At 40.1% G+C, this 24,396-nt stretch overlaps 1 protein-coding gene across 7 annotated transcripts in view; it reads left to right on the forward strand.

Annotated features, from left to right (window-relative positions):
• Positions 1–4,833: 4,833 nt before the first annotated feature.
• The window catches only part of SDK1 (sidekick cell adhesion molecule 1), a 388,222-nt gene continuing 368,659 nt past the window's right edge, over positions 4,834–24,396 (forward strand). For 2 of the 7 annotated variants that reach the window (XM_032125656.1, XM_032125657.1), the window contains exon 1: positions 5,254–6,844. In XM_032125656.1, coding sequence (XP_031981547.1) covers positions 6,385–6,844 — 460 coding nt within the window. In that variant the 5' untranslated portion in view covers positions 5,254–6,384. The other 5 variants (XM_032125651.1, XM_032125653.1, XM_032125655.1 and 2 more) reach the window with 5 other exon arrangements.

Raw genomic sequence — 24,396 nt, forward strand, 5'->3', positions numbered from 1 at the left:
CTGCAATTCAGTAGATTTCTTTTCTACTTACAGTTTCAGATTCTGCTTCATTTATTTTTTCCTGATCAACTAGAAAGTTGAGGAAGTCCCCAAGATGGCACTCTTAAGTACAAAGGTTAAGTTCAACGGACACATTTAGTCTTTGTCCAAAGTCTGCCCCAGTATTTACGGGCAATTTCAGACAGTTCTCAAAGTGCTCAGGTCACTCATGCCTGGGGCATCATCAGAATCATGAAAGGGCGATTCCGGCAACCCATGGCTGGGTAGCCAGACCCGCTGGTGTTTGAAGGCACAGACTTCTTAAGAGAAGATCTCTCTCTACATTCTACCCCAACTTGTGTGGAGTAGAATCATTATAGCCCCTGTAGACTTCCTCTGGCAGGCTCTGAGAATGTTTTCAAACGTCTACATTTCAAAAACGCAGAACCTGTTGTCTTGATCCTTTATGTTACTTCGCTAACTCTCTACTCCATAAAACACAGCAGGGCAACATGGCTGGGTCATTGTGAATTTCTTCTGATGGCTAAATGGGAAAGCCTATCGTTACCTTGGGATGATACAGGAGATGGGATAATTCAGAAACCACGTTAGCCCCTTGTCCTGACTGCACAGACATTGCTTCCATAAGCTTAACTGTATTTGAGCATAAATACAGCTGTGCTACAGCTCTAGCAGGATCGTTCTCAGGCTCACAAAAGCCATGAAAGATTTCAATATATTCATTCTGCCCTCATCTTTTACCGCTGTGCCTTAGAACTGTGCCTCGCCTGTTCCCACACTCCTGAGCACAATCATATTAAGCAGCAAGAGAAGGAATTTAGCTCTGAATTTGCTCACTTTTCTGAATTTAAAATCAGACCTAAGAGGTACATAAATCTAATTCTAATTTCTTTTATGTAAATTCAAACCACATGGAGAAAACAAAAATTTGTCATTCTGTTTGTTTGGGGGCTTTATAAACTGACACCATATTAAGTTATTTAAGCCCAGTAAAATTTAATGGGAGTTATTCTTGTTCTTGCAACAGCATTTGCTGCAGGAGATACTTCCAGACGTGTGGTGAAGTCATTGCCCAATGTCTCCCCTGAGACTTCCAGCATGTAATGGGATACTTTTTCCCTTCTCTTCCAATGTTTCTTACTGACGTAGAAGCATATTTACTTGATAAAAGCAGAGCAGCTGGCTACTGTCCCTTGGGAATATAACCTTGTTAGGGAAGATTTTAGCCCCCTCCCAAAAGTTCATTGAATTCAGGTTGATTTAATATGCTGAAAAAAATTCCCACTTGAAAGAAAGTTACTTTCAACTTGCAAAGTCATTGTTTTCTAAAGCACTGTCCCTCTTGGGAGAAAAGGAAAGGCAATATAAAAACCCTCTGGGACTATCATGTGGTAGTCAATAAAATTGCTTGTCCCAAGTTTTGCACTTTAAGCTTTTGAGTGAAGGAAAATGGAAGCGTAGGAACAACCCATTAAACTGTTTTCAGGATTCCAACAAGATCTATACCTTCTATCCAGGGAGTTAAAACTATTAATTTTTCTACATTACTTATGATGAAGACCTTACTAGAATATTAACTTTTATTTTGCCTGTCATAATGTTTCTATTGCTCTCCATCTAATTTTCAAAGGTTTTGGTAAAGACTTTTTCTTTACCAGTTAAATTTTCCAGGTAGAGTAAATCATCATCAAAGAAAGTGCGCTGACGAAAAACACCATATAAAAAAATTCCTGATTAATTTTGTTGGGTTTTTTTTCTATAATAGAAGAGAATGCAATACAATTACTTGGCTTACAGGACTAAAACAGCCAAACAAAGCATAACAATTACTTTGCTAAAAAACCATCACATTTGATATTATCTAGATGCCGGTTGGGTACCACCCATCAATGACTGCAAGAACCAGAGACTGCATGAGGAGATACAGCAGATCCCAACAACCTGCTGCATTGCTCAAAAACAAACAAAAAACCAAAGCCCCCAAACAAATAAAGCCTTAAAAAGCCTATAAAATTATATGCATATGAGAATGCTCTGTCTATAGGAGCGCAGCTAGCTCCAATGGTTAGAGTCAATAAGCTGTATCCCAGAAGATAGAAAGTATTGTAAAAAACATTGCTGAGATTTTCCTGTGGAAGTAGTTCCATGATTCCACTTTCTTGGCTAGAAGGCCGCCTTTCATTAAATGGCCTCGCTTGAGTAGTGGTGCCTTTTCCTCCTTTCTCTTTTGTCTCATTATCTCACTGCATTTACACCTCATTTCAAAACACAAAAGTAATTGATAAAAAGACTTTTAACCTTCTTGTTTTCCACCTTTAAATAAAACTAACTACGTTGCTTCTTTCGTTCCTGCGCTTACTTTTAAAATTCCTGAAAATCCATCCCGTCCTTTTTTTCTGTCTTTATGACCTTCAGATTTGTTGTTTTTGCTTTTTCAGGTGAGAGAGCTGTTTTCCTACCAATATTCCTGCTACATTTAACTACTGCATGCACGCAGGAGGGAGAAGTGGTAAAAAGCTTTCACTAATCTAGATAACAAGATTTCAGATAATTTTTTCAGGTATGAACACTATTAAGTATGTTTACTGTAACCACGGTAAATAGAAAAAAAAACCCCAACCATGAATATTGTCCTCTTAAACATGCTCATTGTTAAAAATAAGGAAATAACAAACTGCAAACGTTCCTCCCAAAATGTCAAGTATAAAAGACACAACCATATTTAAGTAAGAAAGCAAGACCTGAGTGATGAAAATAGGTTACTTTCCTATGTTTCTGTTTGTAGGTTACCTTCCTATGTTTATATTTGTAAGTTACCTTCCTATGTTTATGTTTGTAAGTTACCTTCCTATGCTTCTGTTTGCATGCTGAACAGGTTAAAAGGCTACAAGGAAAACATGTTAATTTCAAAGTGAAACAAACTTTCACTGAAATTGAGCAATGTTACAGAAATGAGCATTTCTCCTTTGTAGCACCTTGGTTTTAACAGTCTGACAATGACTCTTTCACCAGACTTTTGACAATACCATCATAACCACTGCAAATTGCCCCCCTTAGAACTTGCGAGGAAGCACTGAGGACTTTCTTAGATATCAAACTAAATTTGAATCCTAAATTGAAATTTCCTTGAGCAGCCCCATGCTCCTTTGTTAACGGTGCTTAAAAAAATACCAAAAAAACCCTGCCCAACACACAATTAAATATATTTTCCATTTCCAGTTAAGGTAAATCAGTCCCACCCAAAATTACGGGTTAAATAAAAAGGGTTTTTTTCATGCTGCAGTAAAATAACTACTGTTAATGGTGCAATGGGAGTTAAAAACAGATTGTTACTTCCTTGAGGTCAGTTCTGAACACAATCTGGGTTCAGTTTGCATTGTTCTCAGAACGGACGTATTGCAGGGAAAATCATAAGCACTGAGTCCTGATATGTGTAGATAATTATTAATGTGGTCCATGCACAAAAAAAAGGAAAGTGTGACGTGAGAGGCACAACAGAATCGCTATTTTCACTTTATTTACCACAAGGAAGAGGCGGCTGGTGAATACACCTCATATCTTGTACCACGAAAAGATGCCACAATAAGGAGGATTTAACTACAGCAACTTCTTGAACACAGGAACAAGCTGGCACATAGAGGGATAAAGGGTGGGCAGACAAGAGATGTCATAAAACTTAATAACCTGTTGGATACTAGAGGAAGCAGGGACTGGCGTAGGAGGGAATCTGGCAGACAGATGTACCCGTGAGATAAAAACGGAGCGTCGGGAGGAAAAGCTGCCCAGCAGCTCTGGATGCTGACGGATGCAATGGCACCTGAGGGGCAGGTGTTAGGCACAGGAGACACTGCCAGGGAAACCATTCACCTTGTTGGAACCAGGGAAAGTATTCACCTGTGCTGGGGTGTAAACTGTGAAGCTGCTTTACCTTTATTTTATGCTGTAAAATAACAAAGGCTTGAGAAAAAAGTGCCTTCTTGGGTAACAAGATGTCTGTCAGACACCCATCACACCGGCAGTTAGTAACACAAATGACCTTGTGTTTGATGTGATAATGTACAATGTTTGCTGCACGGCTCCATCATCACACACCGCCTGTCAGAAAGGCAGAAGGAGCAAGAGCCAACCTCCAACTTTGGCTCTGCCAACCTGCAGCCCTCAGGGGCACAACCGCACCGCGCTCAGGAACGCGGCAGCACCGCACACCTCAGCGCGCAGGGACGGGGTTAACTCGCACCTCGGGGCTCCCTTGGCTCTGTCACCACATTCCTGCTCCTCGCCCGCCGGCGCACGGGAAGCGCGGCCGCCGCCGGCGTGCCCGGGATGAGGAGGCGGCGGCCCGGCCTGTTCGGGCGGGCCCGGTGTGTCCCCGCCCGCGGCATCGCCGCGCGGGCATAGGGGGCGCTGTTAGCGCGGGGACGCGGCGACGGAGCGCCCCGCCGGGACTACGGGAACGGGGATGGGAACGGGAACGGGGACGGGGACAAGCGACGGCGACCGGGGGCCGCGTCCCCTCAGGCCGGCTCGTGCGGGGCGGTGGAGGGGGGAGAGGGGGGCGCGAGACACAGCGCCGCTCCCGCCCTTGCGCGGGCGCGCGCGGCCCCCTTGCGCGCGCGCGCTGCCCGCCCGCTCGCCCGCCCAATGAACGGCCCGGCCGGGGGGAGCGCAGGTCCCGCTGCGCCGGCGGCGTGTGAGGGGATGGGGGTGGCGGTGTTTGTGTCCCCTCTCCCGCGGCTGCGGAACCTGTACTGGAACCACCCCCCCGCCCCCTCCCGCCCCGCACCGCCCAGTCCCGACAGTGGCACACACGTACAGATACACACGCCTCCAGATAAACACACATGCACACACACACACACACACACACACACATCGATATCCCCTCAGCCTCGCGCAGGATGCGCCCCCCCCCGCCCTTCCCAGCCCCGCTGGTAAGGTGTAGGTCAGGGGAAGGTGGGCTGAGGAGCTGTGGGCGGGAGAGCCGTGCGGGGAGCCGGGAGGTGAGCCAGCAGCGCCGCTGCCGGTTCGGAGGGAGCCGAGGGAGAGCCGGGACGCGGGGCGGGGACGGCGAGGTGGGCGCGGGGGGATGGCGGGGGGCGCGGGCAGGGTTGCGCCGCGCTGCCGCCTGAGGCGGTGAGAAAAGTTGAGGAGGCTTTCGGGGGCGGGGGCGAGCCGGCGGGGCTCGTGTTTGATCAACTTCGCGCTTAGGTGCTTTGTTTTTAACTCGCCTTTATCCCGGGTGCGCTTCTTTTATAACTACTCCTATTCTTTCCTTTCCTTTAACAAGGGGGGAGGGAATCTCCCACGAAAGTTTTCCCTTTACGGAAGGCGGGACTGAAACAATACCCGATGCACTGTTCAAATGTAAAAACCGCCAGCGCTTTCTTTTTTTTTTTTTTTTTTTTTTTTTTTTTTTCCGGTTGGGTTTTATTGCCGCCGCCGCCGCTGTTGTGATCGCGCTTTCCCCCTTGTGTTTACAGCGCCTGTGAGGGAGAGACGCTCGGAGGAAGGACCGGGATCCCTGGGCTGCATCAGATCGGAGAGCAGGAGCCCGGCTCAGCAGAGCTGGGAGGATTTCACCTTGTTGCTGTTTGTTTCGGGAGATTTTCGCTCCCCCCGCCCCGGACACTGTCCAGCTGAGGGTTTGCTTCCTTGCTGCGTCCACAACCGGCCAGAGAAAAAGCGCTTTCCCTGTTAGAGGTGATTTTTGTCGTGGTCTCCCTGGAAGGAAAGGATCGGCACCAGCCTTTGAGGAGGGAGACAGGATCAACTGAGGTTTTCCCTACCTCCCGATGAACGTGAGAGTTCAAGTGACACCGGCAGTGGCCTGTGGCTGACTGACTGCACAGCGAGCTGGAATCACAGCCAGAGCTGCTCGATTTACCTGCTCGAGGACCCTTCAAACCCTTCTATTGACGGTAGAGATTTGTATCCCAAGGAAAATCGGATTAATATAAACTATGCAGAGCTTTGCGGGGATATCTGGAGACTACTCTGTCTGCATGGCTAATCTTAAAATTGTCTGAAATAAATCCTTAGCGCAAGGAATAACGAGATACTTTCAATTAGTTTTTTTTTCCTTGTCGCCTTTTTTTTTTTTTCCTTGTACGAGAATTTAACACTTCCATCGCAGTGCTTTTACAACAGAATGGGACACATGCTGGAGAACTCACCACGCTTCATAAAAATGACGGGGGTAACAGTTTCCATCACCGTTGCGGTATGAAAGGTTCTCTTTGGATTGTCTGCTGGTGGCTAAAATGGATCAGTTTCTCCCTGCCCCTGTTTGAGATGTGCTGAAGGATCCGGATTTACTGAAATACTGACGCCCATGAACTTACTCCCTCTCTGCTGAAGGCATCGGATGTGACAGTGCAGAGAAACATGTGTTTCACATTTCTGACTGGTTGTTTTGGTGCAATCAATACCTCCACAAGAAACATTGACTTAGGTGGCGACTGTCATAGCGGGAGGCACACGGAGTGCTGCTCTCGGCTTGCAGGCGGAGTGAGCACAAATCAAAGAGCCCGCCGATCCTGGCAAGTGGGGGCTTCGCTTCTCCCCAAAGCGCGGGGCACAGCCTCCCGACCCTCCACAGAGAGCCCGGCCCGGGGGTGCGGAATGAGCGATGACCAAAGCGCTGTCAGGACTGGCAGCCAGTCGGATCGGATGGGGATCAGTGAGGCAATACCGGTTGAAAGAAAGGTGGATCGTGAAATTATTGCCCGAAGGAATAGCAGCCGAGGCGGAAAGATGATAAAGTTAAACTTCTGTTTCATCTTCTGTCGGGGATGGTGGGCGTTTCTGTTGCTTCAGCTCCACATGTTGCAAGCACTGGCACAAGGTAGGGCTAGAGACGTTTTTGTTTATAGAAATGCTGCATCTGCCTTCTGAGAGGAAGGGAATCTTGCTCGGGTACAGAGAAACCCTTTTACTTTTATCCTTATCAGAGATAAACTGCAGAATTCGCACTGAGCTGATTCATGTAGGAATGGTCGTTCCTTACACACAATCGTTTCTTTATGGAGCAGGGATTTGCAAACTGTACCTACATGTTTCTCTCCCTTTCTAGCCCTATCCTTACCCCATCCCAACCTCCCACGGAGAATCAAAATCCCTATCAGCACCAAACCTCCTTTTTAAATTTACTTAAATGCATCTGTGCTGTTCTTTCAGGCAGCAAAAGAGTTAACTGCTGGTTTTGTGTGTGTGTGTGTCTCTGTGACTGTGTGTGTGTGCGTTTAAAAACACTGTGCTCTGAGATAAGTTATTAGGAGAAGGGGAGTCATAAATCCTCCGACTAGAACTAAACCAGGCATGTAAAAGGAATTCTTTAAACATATGAGCACTATCCTATGCGAGCCTCGGTCTCAGCATTGTTCATTTCTTTTGGATTGCCAAGTAACATTTACCCGAGACAAAAACTGCAATTGATTCGTATCTGAGCATTTCCACATCAGAGATCCTTGCAGTCAAATGAGTCACTTGTAAACGAAGGGTCAGAGTCGACCAATAGACTTTAAATACCAAGTGTCAGTCACTTTGCATGTAAATTCCCTTCTCAAAAAATTGCCAAATGTAGCCTAATTCTTAACAATCCTTTGACAAAGTAAACAATAAATGGCAGGAATGGCAGGCAGAAGCATTACAGTTGGCTGCGCCAAATAACACGCTGAACAAACGCAGCTTTCACTTTCTTTGCTGGGTTGAGTTTTATTGCTGTGTGCATTGTCTGGCTGAAGTGGGGTGTGCTGGACAATGCCGAACTGTATCGTGTGGGACCAGGAGTTAGTTATTAAAAGCGGAAGTTAATACTCCATGAAGGGGAGCGGGCTTTGTGTTTTAGCTCTTTGTTTTCAAGTATTTCACGGGGAACAACGGTGCATTCAGTTGTAATAAGTGGATGGGGCTCGTGCATTGAGGAAGAGGGGTTGGAAGCCAAGTCTGCTGTAGTTTGTCTGCTCAGGGTTTACTGCTGCATCCTCGGAAAGTTTGGAGCCGCAGGATACAGAAGAGATTTAATCCAGTGTTTTATATGGACTCCACCCTCATAAACCTTTCTCAGTGCTTTGTTTATGCTGTCACTGCTATTCCCAAATTACCTCTGCTGAGGCCTGCAAGCCCTAACAGGGTATTGTTATCCTGAAACAAGCCATACCTGACATAATTATCTCTGCAAATTAAAATTCACATCACTTTTTGGTCTTTTCCTTTGGTAGTTGTTGTTGATATGTGCCAATATGAAGCTTCATGTTGGCAGATAAATGCTGATGATTCTTGCTCTTTACATTAAAATGAAAAAAGTATCATAAAAGGCAGTTTTAGGTGCCAGGGATTCAGGAATCATTTTAGATGCCATGTAAAGCAGTTTTTCTATGGTCAGTAGTAAACTAGCCATTTTACTGGAATAAAAAGTGAATTGAAACTTTTGTTTAGCACATAGTAGAGCATAATTTTTCAATAGTATGCTTCAGATTACTCAGCATTTGCAGTCGTATCAATTTCAGGTACTGTATATCTCAGGGAGTTGTGCAGTGTATACAAACTATCCCAAAATAAAGTCCTTACACTAAGTTAGTTTTAAGTAACTGAGAGTATTTAAGGCAAGAAGGGGAAGGGAAGAGAATAAGATACATTATTTCTGAAAAATATTTGTGCAGATAAAGGTATGAAACGTAGAAGACATGAAACAATGAAAGATAAAACAATTATGTAATGCAGAAACAAAATACATTTTAATTTTTACATAATGCTGAAGATTACAGTTAGTCCCCTTAAGAATTATTTGACACATAAACTAGTGTGGAGGTCTTAATGTAGAGGGCTTTTATTGGGATTTCACAATATTTGTATTAATTTATAACTTACGGGTCTTTTTTGCACTCTGAATTCTAATGGATTCTAAGACATTCATCATTTTAATGCAAAAATTTACTTTAGAGAGAAGATGACAATTCCTATAAAAGTTCTTCATGAAAATGGAAATTCTGCTACAGCCATAGAAGTTTCTAAAAGGAATGATGTGGTCATATGCATGAGAGAATTACATGACTTCAATCTTTCTATAAGATAAAAAAATTAACATTCTAAATATATGGGCCATGGCTCTTCTGAATGAACCATAATACAATGCTATATCCAGCTAATGTTTCTGTAATAACTATTCCAGCATTAAAGACATAAGAAGTATTTCAGGTATACTGAAATGCAGGTGCTTCATTTGTAGGAAACAGATCAGGTAAAGTTGTTGAGTATAAGATACTGCAAGGTGAATGGAAGAAATGAGTTTCAGCTGCAACAGGTTGGTTGAGTATTCTCTAAACTTGAATGATCATCCATGTGAAAGCTGATCTAGTAGTGAACTGTAGACAAAACCACTTGTAAATTCATTTTGTGCTCAGCTCTTCAGCTGTTCTGTCTTCTGGCAGTTGCGTTACGTATTTCAATACAAAATTTATTTGATTTCTTTTTCCTTTTTAAAGTGAGTTTCATTAGTCTGAAATGTGCAGTGGGTTGTTGTCCTGAGTAAAAAAGGATTCTCTTCGAACCTTAGTGTTGTGCAGACCTTCTCACCATGGGAGTGACTTCTGGGTGGAAGAGACGTACAGGAGACAGAGGTTGTGGCCTGTTCCATGAGCACAGCTGGGAATGGTGCTCCCACTCCTGTGATGGCCAGAGATCTACACAGGGTCCCCTCACACTGGGGGTGTGACTGCATTGGCCCATCTCTGAACAGGGCCTTGTCAGAAAAATTAACCTTTAAGAGTCCCAAAACTGTTGCACATTCCTTTGTTTACTCAGCTCTTTCTGCCTGCTGGCTTCTGCCACCAACCCTCTTTTCGTGGCATTTTTGTTAAATGTGAGTACAAGATCCTAGTTAGCCCCAAGTCATCGTGTGTCATCAAATAGTGATGAGATGCTAATTGATAATCACTATAATTATCGAATTAGAATTTGTGAGGTGATGGTAGGAGTGAATCATTTGGCCCCAGTCGCTGCCTACTGTACTTAGAGGAACATCCCCCTGCAGAGACGTCTAGCCCAGGGGTCTGCATGCCTGGGCAGAGTCCTGGGAATACACAGGGCTCCTGCAGGATTGGAATTTATTCTTTATGTATGAGATTAACAAACATTGATGCCTACTGAGGTACAAAATGTTTACTAAACTACTGGAATATTTGTATGGAAATAGAAAAATTCTGCTTATTTAAATAGGTTGGAAGTTGCTAGAGGCTACTCTACATGCATCTTAATGGATTTAAGTACCTTCCCAATGTCTGTCTTTTGTTGAGGAATGAAAGAATACTTTGAAAATATATTTCTTCAGATTGATGGCTGTTGTTCAGAAAGATTTTAAAATAAAAGCAGTGCAAATCTTTAAGCTTCTCCAGCAGGAGCCTGGTATCTTTAAATATTAAGAAAGAGAAGCTCGTCTGATTTTTCTTAGTTTTACAGCAATGGAACTGTAATCTTTTTATGCTACTTAATCAAATCTGTATTCAGAATTCTACAAATACCTGAATGTACATTTAAGGTGGTATTGATATGCATTATGCTTTGAAAGAAAGTAGACCCAGTAGACAGATAAAAATGTTTCTGGGGCCCAACTTCCTTAATTCAAATATTTGATCTGGTGCATTATAAATTTGCTGAGTGTAAGAAGCCTTTTCAAGCTTCAAACTTCAAACTGCATAAAGTGCAGAGATGATAAACAACTTGCATAGAGTATTTGGTTGTTAGGAGGATGGAGAGATGGTGAAATGTTAGGGCAAAACTTACTGGAGAGTGAAAAAGATTCTGAATTAAATGTAGAAGGAACCATTTCTAATTGCAAAAGACTGTTTCTGTTTATTGGAAACTCAAGATTTTGTATTGGCTTTGCCTTTTGTGTTTCTTTTCTTTAGATGAACATTTTAAGTATGTGCTAGTTTTTAAACAGTTGATTTTTTGTGTATATAATTATAATAATTAAACAATTGATTTGGAGGAGTAGATCCAGGCCTAGTCTAAATAGAAGTGAGGTGGAGACAGTTGGCGTTTTCTGTGGCCAGATCATGCGACTTCTCACTCTCTCTACTGTGGTAACTCTTGGTTTGCTTTATATGTTTATGTTTTGCTGGAAAAGCACTTATTCTCAAGACTTCTTACAGCAAGTTCAAAGAGCTGTGAACACATAATATTAACATTCCAAGTGCAGTGTTTCAGTTGATTCCCTGAGAGTGCAGTGTAATTGTCCTCTTAGAGCTGAAGGGAGACCATAAGTAATGGGTGTTTATCATCATTGTGTTCCTGCACTGCCAGGAGATGCTCAGACCAGGAGTGACCTGGGTGTGGAGAGAGGCTGGGGCAGTTCTGCTCTGTGGCTTTCACCTCACTTAAGAACAGAAGGCAAGTCTGTGTCCATGACTCCTAGTTCTTGAAAAGTTGTTCTGGAAGGTTCTGCCATCTCTGTGCATAGTCATGCATTTTGAATAACAAAGGCAAATGTTATCTAATATCTTAAAGATTGCTTAAACAAACCATAGAAATACTAAAAAACTATCTTAAAGTGAATTATTAGGAAGCTGTTAAGTGAAGGGATGGGGCTTTTGTATGTCTCAGAGGGATTTTTTTTTTATTGTCTTATTGTTCTGACCACTATACATGTACAAGTCTGGAACACATTCTTGACTCAAGGAAAAGATTTCCATGAATTTTCAACTTTCTGTACAGCTTTACCTGAACATCACATTCTGGATGGACTGGTTATTTCATCCAGCTGGACCTTTTTGCTGCGATGAATCTGTGGGCTGACTAGAGGCAATTCGATTCCCCATGGAGCAGGATCTTGTTCATGCTGAGTTCATTAGAGAAATAGGCCTTTCCTCTTCCCTCTGCATATGTACATACATAATATTTATTTAAATAGCTTTTAAGGAACAAATTGATGATATGTTGGTATTTTCAAGATTGTGTTTTCTTGAAGTTAAAACATATGAAATAGAACAATTTTCATAAGATTTGTGCAGAGATTATAAAATGCCAGAAGGTGCCTTTGCATCTTTGATGCAAATTCCTTTTGCATGTGCATGATGATTAACTTTAAATTGATACCTATTATTTTTCCTGTCTACACACTCATAACTGAGACCGAGAACTGCCCACTGATCAGTTCTTCAGTATTTTGTTTTCTTGTCAGTGCTTGGCTCCATCTTTCATTTGCTTGAAATGTTTTAAATTCAGCACAAGAAGACTTTTGTGTGAACCAAAGGAAGAACTGTTAGCAGCTATAGCATGGCATTGGATTAGACTACTTACAGTTATTACAGCTGGAAAGCAAGTAATTGGTGAGATTTGGGTTCTATTTCTGGCTATCAAGTGAGTATCTTCTAGTGAATAAAGAATCTTTGCTGCACGTGCCTCAAAGATGACCCTTCACCACCCATAGAGCTCATGCAGAACAAAAATGTAACTTCATGGAAAGGCCTGTTCCCAAAGAACTTGGGGTTTCTGAAGTTCTATCTGCCAGTGGAGTAAAGCAAGACTTCGCAATTCCTTTATAGACATGGCCTTTGGATTGTCACAGCCCCAGAAGGTTCTGTAGGAATTTGCTCATGTAGCACTTGCAAGTCTGAGTTCAAAGGGTGACATGGCTGAGAAGGGAGGAGCCTTTTATTTTAAAGTGATACCACCTTCTTTGCTTTTAAACATGCATGACTGGGTTTATCGGATCTGCTCATGGCACAGATTCTTGACTTCTAGATATATGTGATATTTGTGTATCATATCTTGAGCGTTTGTATTTTTGGTTTACAAAGAGAGATTTTTGGTTCTGCCTTTGCTACAGAAAATAACAAATCTATTTCTGGAGTAGATGCTAGTCTGTTGCTAATAGTGTTTTATCAGTGAAATGCCCCTGAGGTGTAATACAAATGGCACCCTCACTAAGATTAGGAATGTAGATCTAGGCTTTTTTAGGGGAGTATTTTTAAAGTTAATTTTCATCTGTTCAGCTCCCTGAACTAGCTCAGACTGGGGTCACACAGGCATCAGGGACAACGCAAACGAGGTGACAGGAAAGCCTGGCCGGGGCATGACCCTGGCAGCCATCGTAAGATCAGCTTAAACTGGGAGGGAATTTTCCGACTGTGACAAAACACAAGGGAATGTACGTGGCCTGACTTCTTACAAATATGTGGAGGCTGCTGCTCATGGGGAGACAATAGTTGGGTGAGGTGGTTTAGAAGACTTAACTTTAGGTTTTTTCTCTGAAAGACCTTTTCAGTGAGTTTCTCCCTCTGTTGGGTGGAGTCTTCCCAACCTGAGTTTGTAAGGTAGATGCTAAATTTAAGTAATATTAAAATTGGTATCTCAATTCTGTAGGCTGATGATAGGAATAGCACTTTTTTCTTAAAAAAAAAAGGAACTTTGTAGCTTCAGTTGCAAATTCCACCAGTACTACTTTTTAGTGTTTGTATCTAATGCCCAGATTCAGTAGGTAAAAAAGGGTGGTGTGAGCTCAACATTAGGAGGAAGTTAAAGGAAGTCTTTAACACCACTTAATGCAAGATGTGGAAGTGGATTGTACAATCTTACATCACACCATTAAGATATCTTTTAAAGTGTCATTTTTATAAACAATAAAGTATTAGAGCTTTTTATGCAGATAATGTGATTCTTTAATCCTGTTTTTCTCATTTCCGTGCTCTATTGTGGCAGCCTGAAGAGAAAGTTGATTCTGGTAGATAAATCAATGTCCCTTAGGTCTCTTTAAACCCCTTTATGGTCTTTTAAGCCCAAAGCCATATATTTTTCCTAATAAACTCCTTGGTCTAACATATTACCTAAAAAATAATTTGTTGGGTATAGCTCTCTTGGACCAGAAAGTAGAGAATAATGATAACATAGCTCCAATATGTGCTGCCAGAAGGGTCCCATATTGATTCCAGGCTGCAATTGAAGTTTGTAACTCATTATTACACAAAGAATCAGAAGATCTGGTAGACACTGCGTTCATCCTCATATTTGTCAAATTTAGTGTATTTATTAGCTGAGAATGTTGTGGCTTTGATACGTGGTTTTGGCATTGAGTTCATAGGAAATCAACTTAGTAGCAATTTTGCTTTCTAAGGGAAGGTGCTAAGGAAATAATGGAACTATAGTGCAAATATTTAAAATGTTTAGACACTTAGAAAAAAATGTATTTTGTTAAACTAGTGCTGTTTGCTCACCTAACATTTGTGTTAAACACTGACTCAGTACTAACACTGTCATTGCAGTCTTCCTTGTGCATTGGGGAATGAATATCCCTTGCTTCTTATTTCTTATCTGTCAAGAAGTGGAAAGGCCATTCATGACTAAATACTTCTGAAGTAACTAAATGGTGTATGATTATTGGAAAAGAAATATATGGTGCAGTGCCATACCTGCAGTTCAAAGATAATACATTTATCATAACATGGAACACATTTCTGGAGTATTGAAGTGGTTGGGAGGAGGTGAAGGGAATTCTCCATCAGTATTTCTAAATGTGTGTATTGGTAAGTTTAAGTCCTCTTGAATCTGTGTTTGTAGAAGATGTACAACAAACTTTTCTTGCAGATTGTTCATGACTGTTTCCTTCAGGATCAAGAGGTTGAATAAACCCAGATTCTACCTATCATGTGAATGTAACATTTGCAAACCTTTGTGCTTTCTTCCCCGCTGTCCCTGTTGAGGAGAAGCTCACTGGCACTTTTTTATGCTGTGATGCATAAAAAACCTTCTCTAGTAGCTTTGGTGAGAGTACTCTGGAAATACTGCTGTCCAATGGAGAGGGCAGTCCTGTTGTTTGTGTGTACATCCATCTGTGTGTCTCACTCCTCCCTCTGTTGTCTTTATCCCTTTGTCTCAGGCTGCCAGAGCCTCTGTATCCATGTGCTTCTGGTCTCAGATTAGTCCTCCTCCGTGCTGTTGTCATACAAGTGATGCCTCCTGCTAGGGACAGGCTGAGAAGGGAGCTTAAACCCTCTGATTCTACACCTGCAATGTGGGACAGATCCCACCATGATCCTCTCACTGGGCACAGAGTGGTTTTTCTAGGACGCTTGCTAAGCAGGACTTTTATTGTGCCGGAGGCCTTGTTGAAAGCAGATGAGCAGGAAGATTGTTTAATGGTAGATTATCTCAGCTTTTCTTTTTAAATGTTAGATAAATCTAAGAGGCAAGAGATCAAGAATAGTAACTCCTGTGTTCCACCTTTTGCTATTTTTATTGCCACAAAGACGTGAGATTTGTTTTGAAGATGGAGTAGCTGGAATTAAAAACCATTTTAATGCCGCTTCAAACACCAGGTTTTAAGATAAATGTTATCAACTAATTTCCCACTTCTCTTTAGAATTTGTTTTGTTTTTAAAAACATAACTGTTTACTTGTGAACAACATCAGATGTGTCTTAAATGAAGAAAAATATGTGGATTATTGATAAATTAGTTTTTTGCATTGGCATATGCAACCATAATTTTCTAAAATGCCATATTTATACTAGAAAGATTATTTTCTTTTTATCTTAAACTTCTTGTTTAAGGTTGTGTGTTGTCTTCTCTCATGGAACTGCTATGCAAGATTCTTAGCATACCTCTTCTTAATAAGAGGTCGGTGTTTTGTTCTGGGGTTTTTTCCCTGCTTGAAAAGAACACATATTTTATATAGTAACTTCATAAAATTAGTGGACTGAGAGAAGGTGTTTCCTGTTCACAGAGCCTAATCATGCTAGTGCTCATTATCCATAGAACAAGGCTAAAATTTCACTTTTAGGTGTTTAGTTTCATGGAAATGGGAGAATAGGTCAATTGACTCTAGCTTAATTCAATTACAAGATAGGCCAGTGATGCTATTGTTTAATGAAATCATCAACAGAAAAATTTCAAGTGACTCTCAATATAAACCTCCCATTCATAAACAAGTTTGAAGCAGCAGTGACTAACAAAGCAAGATCTGTATTTTGAAAACTTTTTTTCAAGCTGTTTATGTAGTATCTAACATCTTCATTTCAAGTTTCTTTATATGAGTTTTGAAAGCACTCTTACTCAGATTTAATTAATTATATATGACTTATTATTACCATTTAATGGGTCAAATATTTAAGCATCTTTTTCTGAATCTTCAGTTGAGGATTCTGAGTCAATGGCACTCATGTCAAACTCAGAATTTTAAGTGCTGGTAATTTAACGTTACATTCACTATGTAAATGCATCATAATTAAAATGATGCCTTGTCAATCCCATTCAGGTTTCTTGTGAGTATAATTTTCAGCTTTCATATACTGGATGTAGCTCTGTCTTTGCTACCCAAAGCCTGAAAAAGACATATTTATGGTGTACTGGTGTCAGTCAAAACCTGCAGTGTTAACTGTTGTGCCTGTTTAAACTCAGAGTGAAAATCTTATTGCTTCTGTTAAGGAAAACCAGGTCAAGTCTAAAACTTAATTTTTTAATATATTTTTCAAATTGTTGAACTCCAGTATATAAAAAGATACTGGAGCAGCCACTTAGAAAAGACAAGATGGCTCTGCAAATGATCCATGGGCAGAGATGGACACTTTTCATCCATATCATTGACAAGTGAAGTCAAAGTTTTCATGTAGTATATAAAAAAGGAGGTGCTGAGCAATTTTGGATTTGCACACTTAACATGTGAACAAATGTTCTTAAATGTCATAACAAATCTTGAAAGAATTCTTGATGTTCTAAGTGCTAAGTGTCGTTCCATAGAGCTGCAGGACATTATGAACACTGATAATCCAACTTCTGTGCAAATGTTCACTAGAGTGGAGTAAGTGCTAGCTGTCACTTTATTAAAACTAATGGCATAATTACTCATGTTTGCTTGAAATTTCTTGCAGCGTGAAGTGATTAGGCATTGGTGCTTTGGTAAATTATTGCATAATGCACATTTTTCATAACCAATTAGTGAGTGTTGGTGTTGGGCACGTGCAGTGCACCCACTTGTCACTCATTTCATTAACAGTCAGATCTGTGTGGTTACAGAAGTCTTCTGTTGGAACTTTTAACATGTGACAAAGGCAGTGGGGATTTTACATAAACAAATAAATGAAACTCAGGAAAGACAGTAAATAAGTACAAGACAAGATACAAGTTACAGAGGTGCAGTGCAGTCCTGAGGACATGACTGCCTTCCCTGACTGAAAAGCTCCCCAAACGAGTATCAGTGTTGCCAGATACAGCTTTCTCATAATTCAGTCAAATCTTATATTCTGAGTGAAAGGCAAATGTTGCCTTCATACATATTTGCAGCTCTCAGTCACTCTTCCAGACATCCAGCAGTCTTAGCTGTCTCGAAATTCTGGAGAATTCAGCTACATGCTGAAAAAACCGTGTGTTTGCCTGGTTGTTTAGATGCTGCATCAAGGCAAATAGAACACCAGACACAGCTTTTCAGAGCTCATGTAGTAATTTGGCAGTAGAATGTACTGTACATATGAAGAACTGTCTGTAGTGATTGATATATTGGGGTTTTTTGAAGTCTTCAGTGTGTTCAAGGCTTCTGAAGTCCTATTTCTGATGCTGGTCAGAAGTTCCTTTATGGTTCTGTTTTTTGTAGACAGAGTATTTTTGTGATTTAAATGCATATATTGCTGAATTTCAGATTTCTAGGCATGATTTGTGTTTATGACTTGTTATGATTTAAGCCCAGCTGGCAACTGAGTACCATGAAGCCGCTCACTCCCTCCCCCACCAGTGGGATGGGGAAGAGGATTGGAAGAGTAAAAGTGAGAAAACTCTTGGGTTGAGATGAAGGCAGTTTACCAGGTCAAACTAAAGCTGTGTGTGCAAACAAGGCAAGCCAAGTTGTCCCTTCACCTCATCCCCTCAGCAGGCAGGTGCGCAGCCACCCCCAGGACAGCAGAGCTCATTAATGGTGATTAATGATGGCTGGGAAAGGCAAACGCCATCATTCCAAACATCCCCTATTCCTCCTTCTTCCTCCAACTTTATATGCCGAGCATGACACCAGATGGTCTGGAATATCCCTTGGGTCAGCTGTCCAGGCTGTGTCCATCCTAATTCCTTGTGCTCCTCCAGCTTCCTCACTGGCAGGGTGGTGAGAAGCCCAAAAGGCCTTCACTCTGTGCAAGGACTGCTCAGCAACAACAAAATCATCTCTGTGTTACCAGCAATTTTTTTTGCAGCACAAAACCAAAACGCAGCCCCCAACCAGCTACTGGGAAGAAAATTGACTCATCCCCAGCTCAAACCAGCGAATGACTGCATCTGTAAATGCATTTTCATTTTGTACCTTGTATATTGACTGAGAGAAACTGTATGAAATGGCATGATCTTAAATGGAGATCTCAAATCTCATAAATCTGCATTGTGAAATGTAATCGTGTTAGAGGCAGAACACTTGTGGTTTTTCAATTACTTAGTGGTGCTTTTTCATATCACTGTGTGTGAAGCAGTTCTGCCAGAAACAAAGAGTTCAGAGCTCTCAGACATACCATCTTTGAAGAAACAGCTAAAGGCAACAGGTTTCAAGCTCTTTGAAGCCTTTTCTCTTTGAGTCCTTGTTAAAGGATGGTCTCATAACTACTGGTCACTTACTAAGTCTGTTTTTAAATTTGTGGGAAAACACATGAAGTGCATTATTACATACTCATGTAGCACAGAAAGGTTTTATATTTTCCCTTATATAGCGCACATTTTCATTTTATAACTTGCAAAAGTTAAGTTAATTGCAGTGAACCCTTTCGGTAGGAGGAGACTAATGACCATCTCAACTAATATAAAAAGGAAGGTTAAGATTTGTATGACTCAGCTGAACATGATAACAAATGTAATTATACTAATATAATAACAAGATGTAGAAAAGTAAGCTATTTTAATTTTAGCCTTTATTCTGTAGAGTTTACATGTTAGAAGCATTCTCTGACATGGTGCTTTAAACAGTTTTGAAGAGTTACAAGCTTGAAAGATGTGTATTGCTGTTACATGATTCTTAATTTTCCTTTAGACATTTAAAAGCCTCAGTTGTTCTGCGATGGTTTTAAAACTTGTTTGGTAGAAGAATCAATGTATACAGTGGGGGTTATTAATAAGTGTTACTGAAGTTACTCAGATTCATTCCAAAGTGGTTCTTTAGTGTCAATGTGTCAACTCTTTCTGCTTCTTACTGTCGCTCTGATCTAATTTTTTTTGAGCTTAAGCAAGTGGGGGGCATTCTGTGTGTGAAAAAGGATGTACTTCAGCAGGTTTCAGGAACTGAAAAATTGGTCTGTCCCCTCAGATTGGTAATGGAACTAATACACTTTCCAGGTAAAAAGCCAGTTGAAATGTAAGGATTTTATGATGAAATCCTTGACTTTTGAGATATATAGCTTTCATTGCAGTTCTTAATAAAGCCAAGGAGTCCAATGTTTTGGTTTCAGTTTTAGTTTTGTGGGGTTTTGTTGCTTTTTTGTTGTTTTGTTGCTTTTTTGGGTTGTTTCATTTCATTTCATAATCTGGCTCTGTATAACGGGTTTAAGAAAATAAATAGAATCAGGTTGTTGACAAGATCAAAACCACGACAAGTTTTTTAAACAGAAATTTTGTTTGAACCCCGACAAGACAAGACATGAGACGGTATCTTCATAGGTGTAGTAAGGAAAAAAATGTAGTACCTTTTGACTAATATTGCTTATCCAGTTGCACAGAGCAGTGTGATGGCTCCTCAACTTAGTAAAAGACAGCCATAACCATCAATTTTCTACTGAAGTATGTGTGAGCTATTGAATAAAATTAGATACTTTTTCCAAGTCTTAAATCTTACTAGTTGTTTACAAAGGTGTTCCAGACAGAAACAGCAATACTGAATTGTGGGTTGCATTTGCCTGTACTTGGCTATTCCAGGTGTGTAGATCCCCTAATCTCAAAAAAGCAGTATTTATTCTAAGCTCTGGCCTTTCCTTTAACTAGATCCAAAGGAAAGATAATCCTCAGTAACACAAATATTTAGAGTTGTCCAGCTTTTAGGTATTTCACAGTCCAGAAAAATGCAAGTAAGTAAATGAAAAGGATTTCCTCTAGTTGCCATGATTTTAAAAATCACTGATAGAATTCAAGATATTTCATTATGTATCTTTTTTGTTCCGTAGAAACTTCTTCCTGTGAAAGCAAGCATTCCCAGAGCTTTCCTTTACCCCTGCTCCTTTTTCTTTTTCCTGCCTTTGAGTTTTTTGGTGCTGTTGGGTTGGTTTTTAATTTATTTGTTTTGTGGCTAGCACGGGGACATTGGTTAGCAGAACGGATGTCCTATGTGGGAGAAAACAGAGATACTGCATAAATGGCTTTTTCCATGTTGGAAAATGAAGGATCTTTCTTGAGTTCTTATCTATAAATTCCTGATACCATCCACCTGGGCAGAGAATAGAATACATATCTCACAGCTGTGAGGTACAGGGAAAAAGAAGTTCAAAAGGAGAACCAGCTAAAAGCTGTGGGCTCTTGCAGAGGGTTTTCTCTGAGCAGGTCTCTGGGAGCTGTGGAGGGCAGAGCTCTGCTCTGATCCTGAGGCCTTTGCAGTTGTCTCTCTCACCCTGGAGCAACTCTGGTGCCAGGAAGTCTGACCTGTTTATCTAAATCAACATGGAATCTTTGGGATTGCATGGAAGCCACAAGTTTCTGCACATCAAACAAGGATTAGTGTTTTTACACTTTAAAATTGCACATCCAAAAACTTTTTCAAAATGGTACCTACTTAGCACAGACCATCTCCTGGATCCCCTCTTTTTAACACTTCCAGTTTATAACACTGCCAGTAGAAGAGATTGATTTGACTCCTGTGGTCAGAATGGCAGAGGAATTCTTCACCATTTATCTTCTATAGTGTCTTGATCACTATTTGACCATCTTGGATCCTATTTTCTCTTCATGCATCATCTACAGAATTGTTTATTAAGTTCTGAACAATTAAACAATGCAAACTCATTCAAGGCAAAATAATTGGAGCAAGTGCTGGTGGAGCACTTGCACAATGTCAATATTGCATTGATATTGCAAATATCACTCGTTCATTCATTTTTTGTATCTATTTGACAGCATGACATAATTTAAGAGAAGAAAAATAGATTTTAATTAGCATATTTCTGTATTACTGAACAGCTAATTAGGGAAATTAAAGTACTTTCTCAGCTATGAATAGTACGTTAAAAGAACTGTGCAACAAAAATACTCTTGTAGCTGTACTGCTGACTTCCTGGAAAGTATCCATTTAATTCTATTACAGATTATTAGTGGTGCATCATAAAGTGAGAGTGCTCTCAGTTGAAGTGAAGAGAATTATAGAGACAGAAGAACCAAACCATTGAATATGTTTGACTAGAGTTTGCTAGAGACTTTATTATATTGACTAGTTGAAAGAGCAGTGCTAATAATACAAAAATCTGATACTCATGGCCTTAGGTTTTTAAAATGAATGCCACAGTAATGGGGAAAATCAGCCTCATCATCCAAGGGAGTTTTACAATTTTTTTTTTTTTTTGTGTTTTTAATTATTAATTGAAAGTTATTTTTAGTCAGTTCTCACATTATGAAAACCTTTTCGGAGAATTTTCTATGAGGACTCTTGTATAACAAATCATTTTCCTACTAGGTAAAATATATATTTAACTAGCATATGGTTTTCTCTGGCCAGCTATTGTAGGAAGAATTTCTTCACTGGAAGGGTGGTTAAACATTGGAAGGGGCTGCCCAGGGAGGTGGTGGAGGCACTGTCCCTGGAGGTGTTTCAGAAACGAGGAAGGCACTTGGTGCCATGATCTGGTGGTCAAGGTGATCAGTCAACAGTTGGACTCAGTGATCTTGGAGGCCTCTTCCAACCTCACTGATTCTATGATTCCATTTTGACATTGACATTAAATTTGGTTTGCTAAATAATGTATTAGCAACAGAAGGAATACAACAAAATTCGTGAGGAATACATTGAAGTTCATGTTGGTCCCTCAGCTTTGCAGAGAGCCACGTCTCTGGGAGGCAGACAAATATTATTCTGGTTTTATTGCTGCTCTGAGATTTAATGACCATAATAACGATAAGCATTTCCTGCTAATTGTCCACTAGTTTTGGTTTTAATAACATTTTAATTTGCATATTGATCATCTGCTGAAAACACATGGTTTTAATTGTTCATCTTCAATTAGCATGGCTTTTCATATTTTTTGAATGGGCTTTTAAAAAGTTTAAAAAGTGCTGCTTTAAAAAGTTTGTCAAAACGAATTGAGACAGAAATGTGAAAAATTAAGCTTCTGTAAAAAATACTGGATTTCAGCTAAAAACTAGAGTTCTAAGTTTAGTCTTGCCCTACGTGGTTTTCAGCTTGGAATGTTTTGGGCTGTTATGACCATTACCAGATTGACTGACTTCTGTGTTTTATCTTGGACAAAATGGATTATTGCTCAGAGCCTAGTATTACAGTTTGAAAGGATAAATTATTGATTGTTGGCGTTTTGCACAGTATCAGATACTACTCTCTCTAAGATCTTTCCTAGAGGATGGGATCTAATTTCTTTGATCTCATAAAAGTGAAGTAGAAAAGCAACTTTAGCTTGATTTGGGAAAAAAATGCTTTTACAAATAAAAAGATGTTTTCATATTTGCATTATTTAAAATGCATTTTTTGTCTTATAAATATGCTAATCTTTATAAGCTGCTTCTGGTGTGACATATGGTTTGTAATTTTCAGTTCTTTGACATCAACCTAGTTTCTATTACATAAAAATGTACAATTGGCAGGGAAAATTAGTATGTTCAATGGCACCATCCCTAGAAGACTTTTGAGAAGTATCTGGGGTATTTATCTGCGTTATAAGCGGACAGATGTTTGAAGAGGTCTTGGAGGTTCTTGTTCCTTTTCTTTGGGGCTTGGTCTGATGGAAAAACTGCTGATAAATAGTTGCGAATAAAAGAGCAAAGCTCAGTTTAACATATGTTTGTATTTTCAGTAGTTTTGTATATAAAAAAGGATATTTAGCTTATAAATAATTAAGATTATTTTCTCAGGGGGATGGAGCAGAGTCAGGAAAGAAAAAAAATCACAAAACAAGTTTAAAAGCTTGATTGAAGTGTCCTCTTAACCTATCAACCAGGTCTTAGTCACATATATCCTGTTAGGAAACTCAGGAAAATTAAATGATAAATTCAAATTCTGTAGGTTTTTACTATTATAGAGCCAATGAATGAAAAGCTTGAACTAAATTAACTGAAAAAGCTACAGGAAAAAAAGAAAGTTACTTTTCCCACCATACTGCTGTTTACATGGAAGAAGATTTGTCTTTCTTTTTTCCTTTTTTGAAATTTAGTCTATGAAAACTATCTGTTGGTCTCTCTCTGTTCCTCGTTTTACGGGGCTGTGCAGAGATAATTTCTGAATTGAGAAGCTGTCTTGGGTACCTTGCAATAATCTAACAGTAATGGTGCAGAGTTCAAGTGGGAGGTTCCATGATCTTGTCCCTACCCTCTGGATCACGTGTACAATTTGAAATATTCCAGCTAACCTTGCATCCAAGGTTTTCTGCTCCTTGTTGTAAACAGCTGCTGAGAATCTCAAGTGCTCAGCTCTCCTCAAGTGACACTGAAGCAGGGTTTGTGATTTGAACTGCCTGAAGTAGATGTCGAAGAGTTGGGTAGACCATAGACCCGTTTGTTAGATCTTAAATGGTAGAATATGTTAAAAATAGTTGCTTTTACTGTTAAGTGTTTTCTGTTCAGCTTAGCTGCAATTAAATGTTGTTACATGTACACTTCTGCCTTTTCTTACAAACGTTTTTCTTCATCTCAGCAACAAAAGAGGTAATTGTTAAGCCAAGGCAAGAGAGCTACAGGCAGTTTTACCTGACTCTTGGTGTGAAAGGGTTCTTTGCTAGAAATTGATACTGAAGAACATTTCCAAGAATTAATTCCTAATTTTTGGTTTTGGAAGGCTGCTTTGATTATGGTTTTCATTTAGCTAGGTCCCATCCTCAAATCATTGAGCAATGATTCCATACAATTTTATTAAAACTAATGGAATGAATACTCTTTTCATAGGCCAAATTCAGTGGGGTACTTCAGCAAAAGCTTAATTTCAGCTACATGAGAAGTGATATTATTGATAAGTCAAGCATGCTTTACCCTACTGAATTATATCATCGCTTGTATTAAAAAAAAACCCTCTCAGTCATTTGAGGTCTTTCATAATGAAAAAATTCTGTAAATTATTCTTAGTGAAAAATTTCCTATTGGTCTTGCTTGGCTTTGTTTGCTCTAGATTTTTTTTTTTTTTTAAGATTTTTGAGTGGTGGGCATAATTTCTTGTATTTTTGGGCCAGTAGTTTAGTATTTATACAAAAACTGTCAGGAACTTCACTGAAGTTTTATCACATGTTTTTGTTCTGTAGTCAGG

This window comes from Corvus moneduloides, chromosome 16 (assembly GCF_009650955.1).
Source record: "Corvus moneduloides isolate bCorMon1 chromosome 16, bCorMon1.pri, whole genome shotgun sequence".
NCBI lineage: Eukaryota > Metazoa > Chordata > Aves > Passeriformes > Corvidae > Corvus > Corvus moneduloides.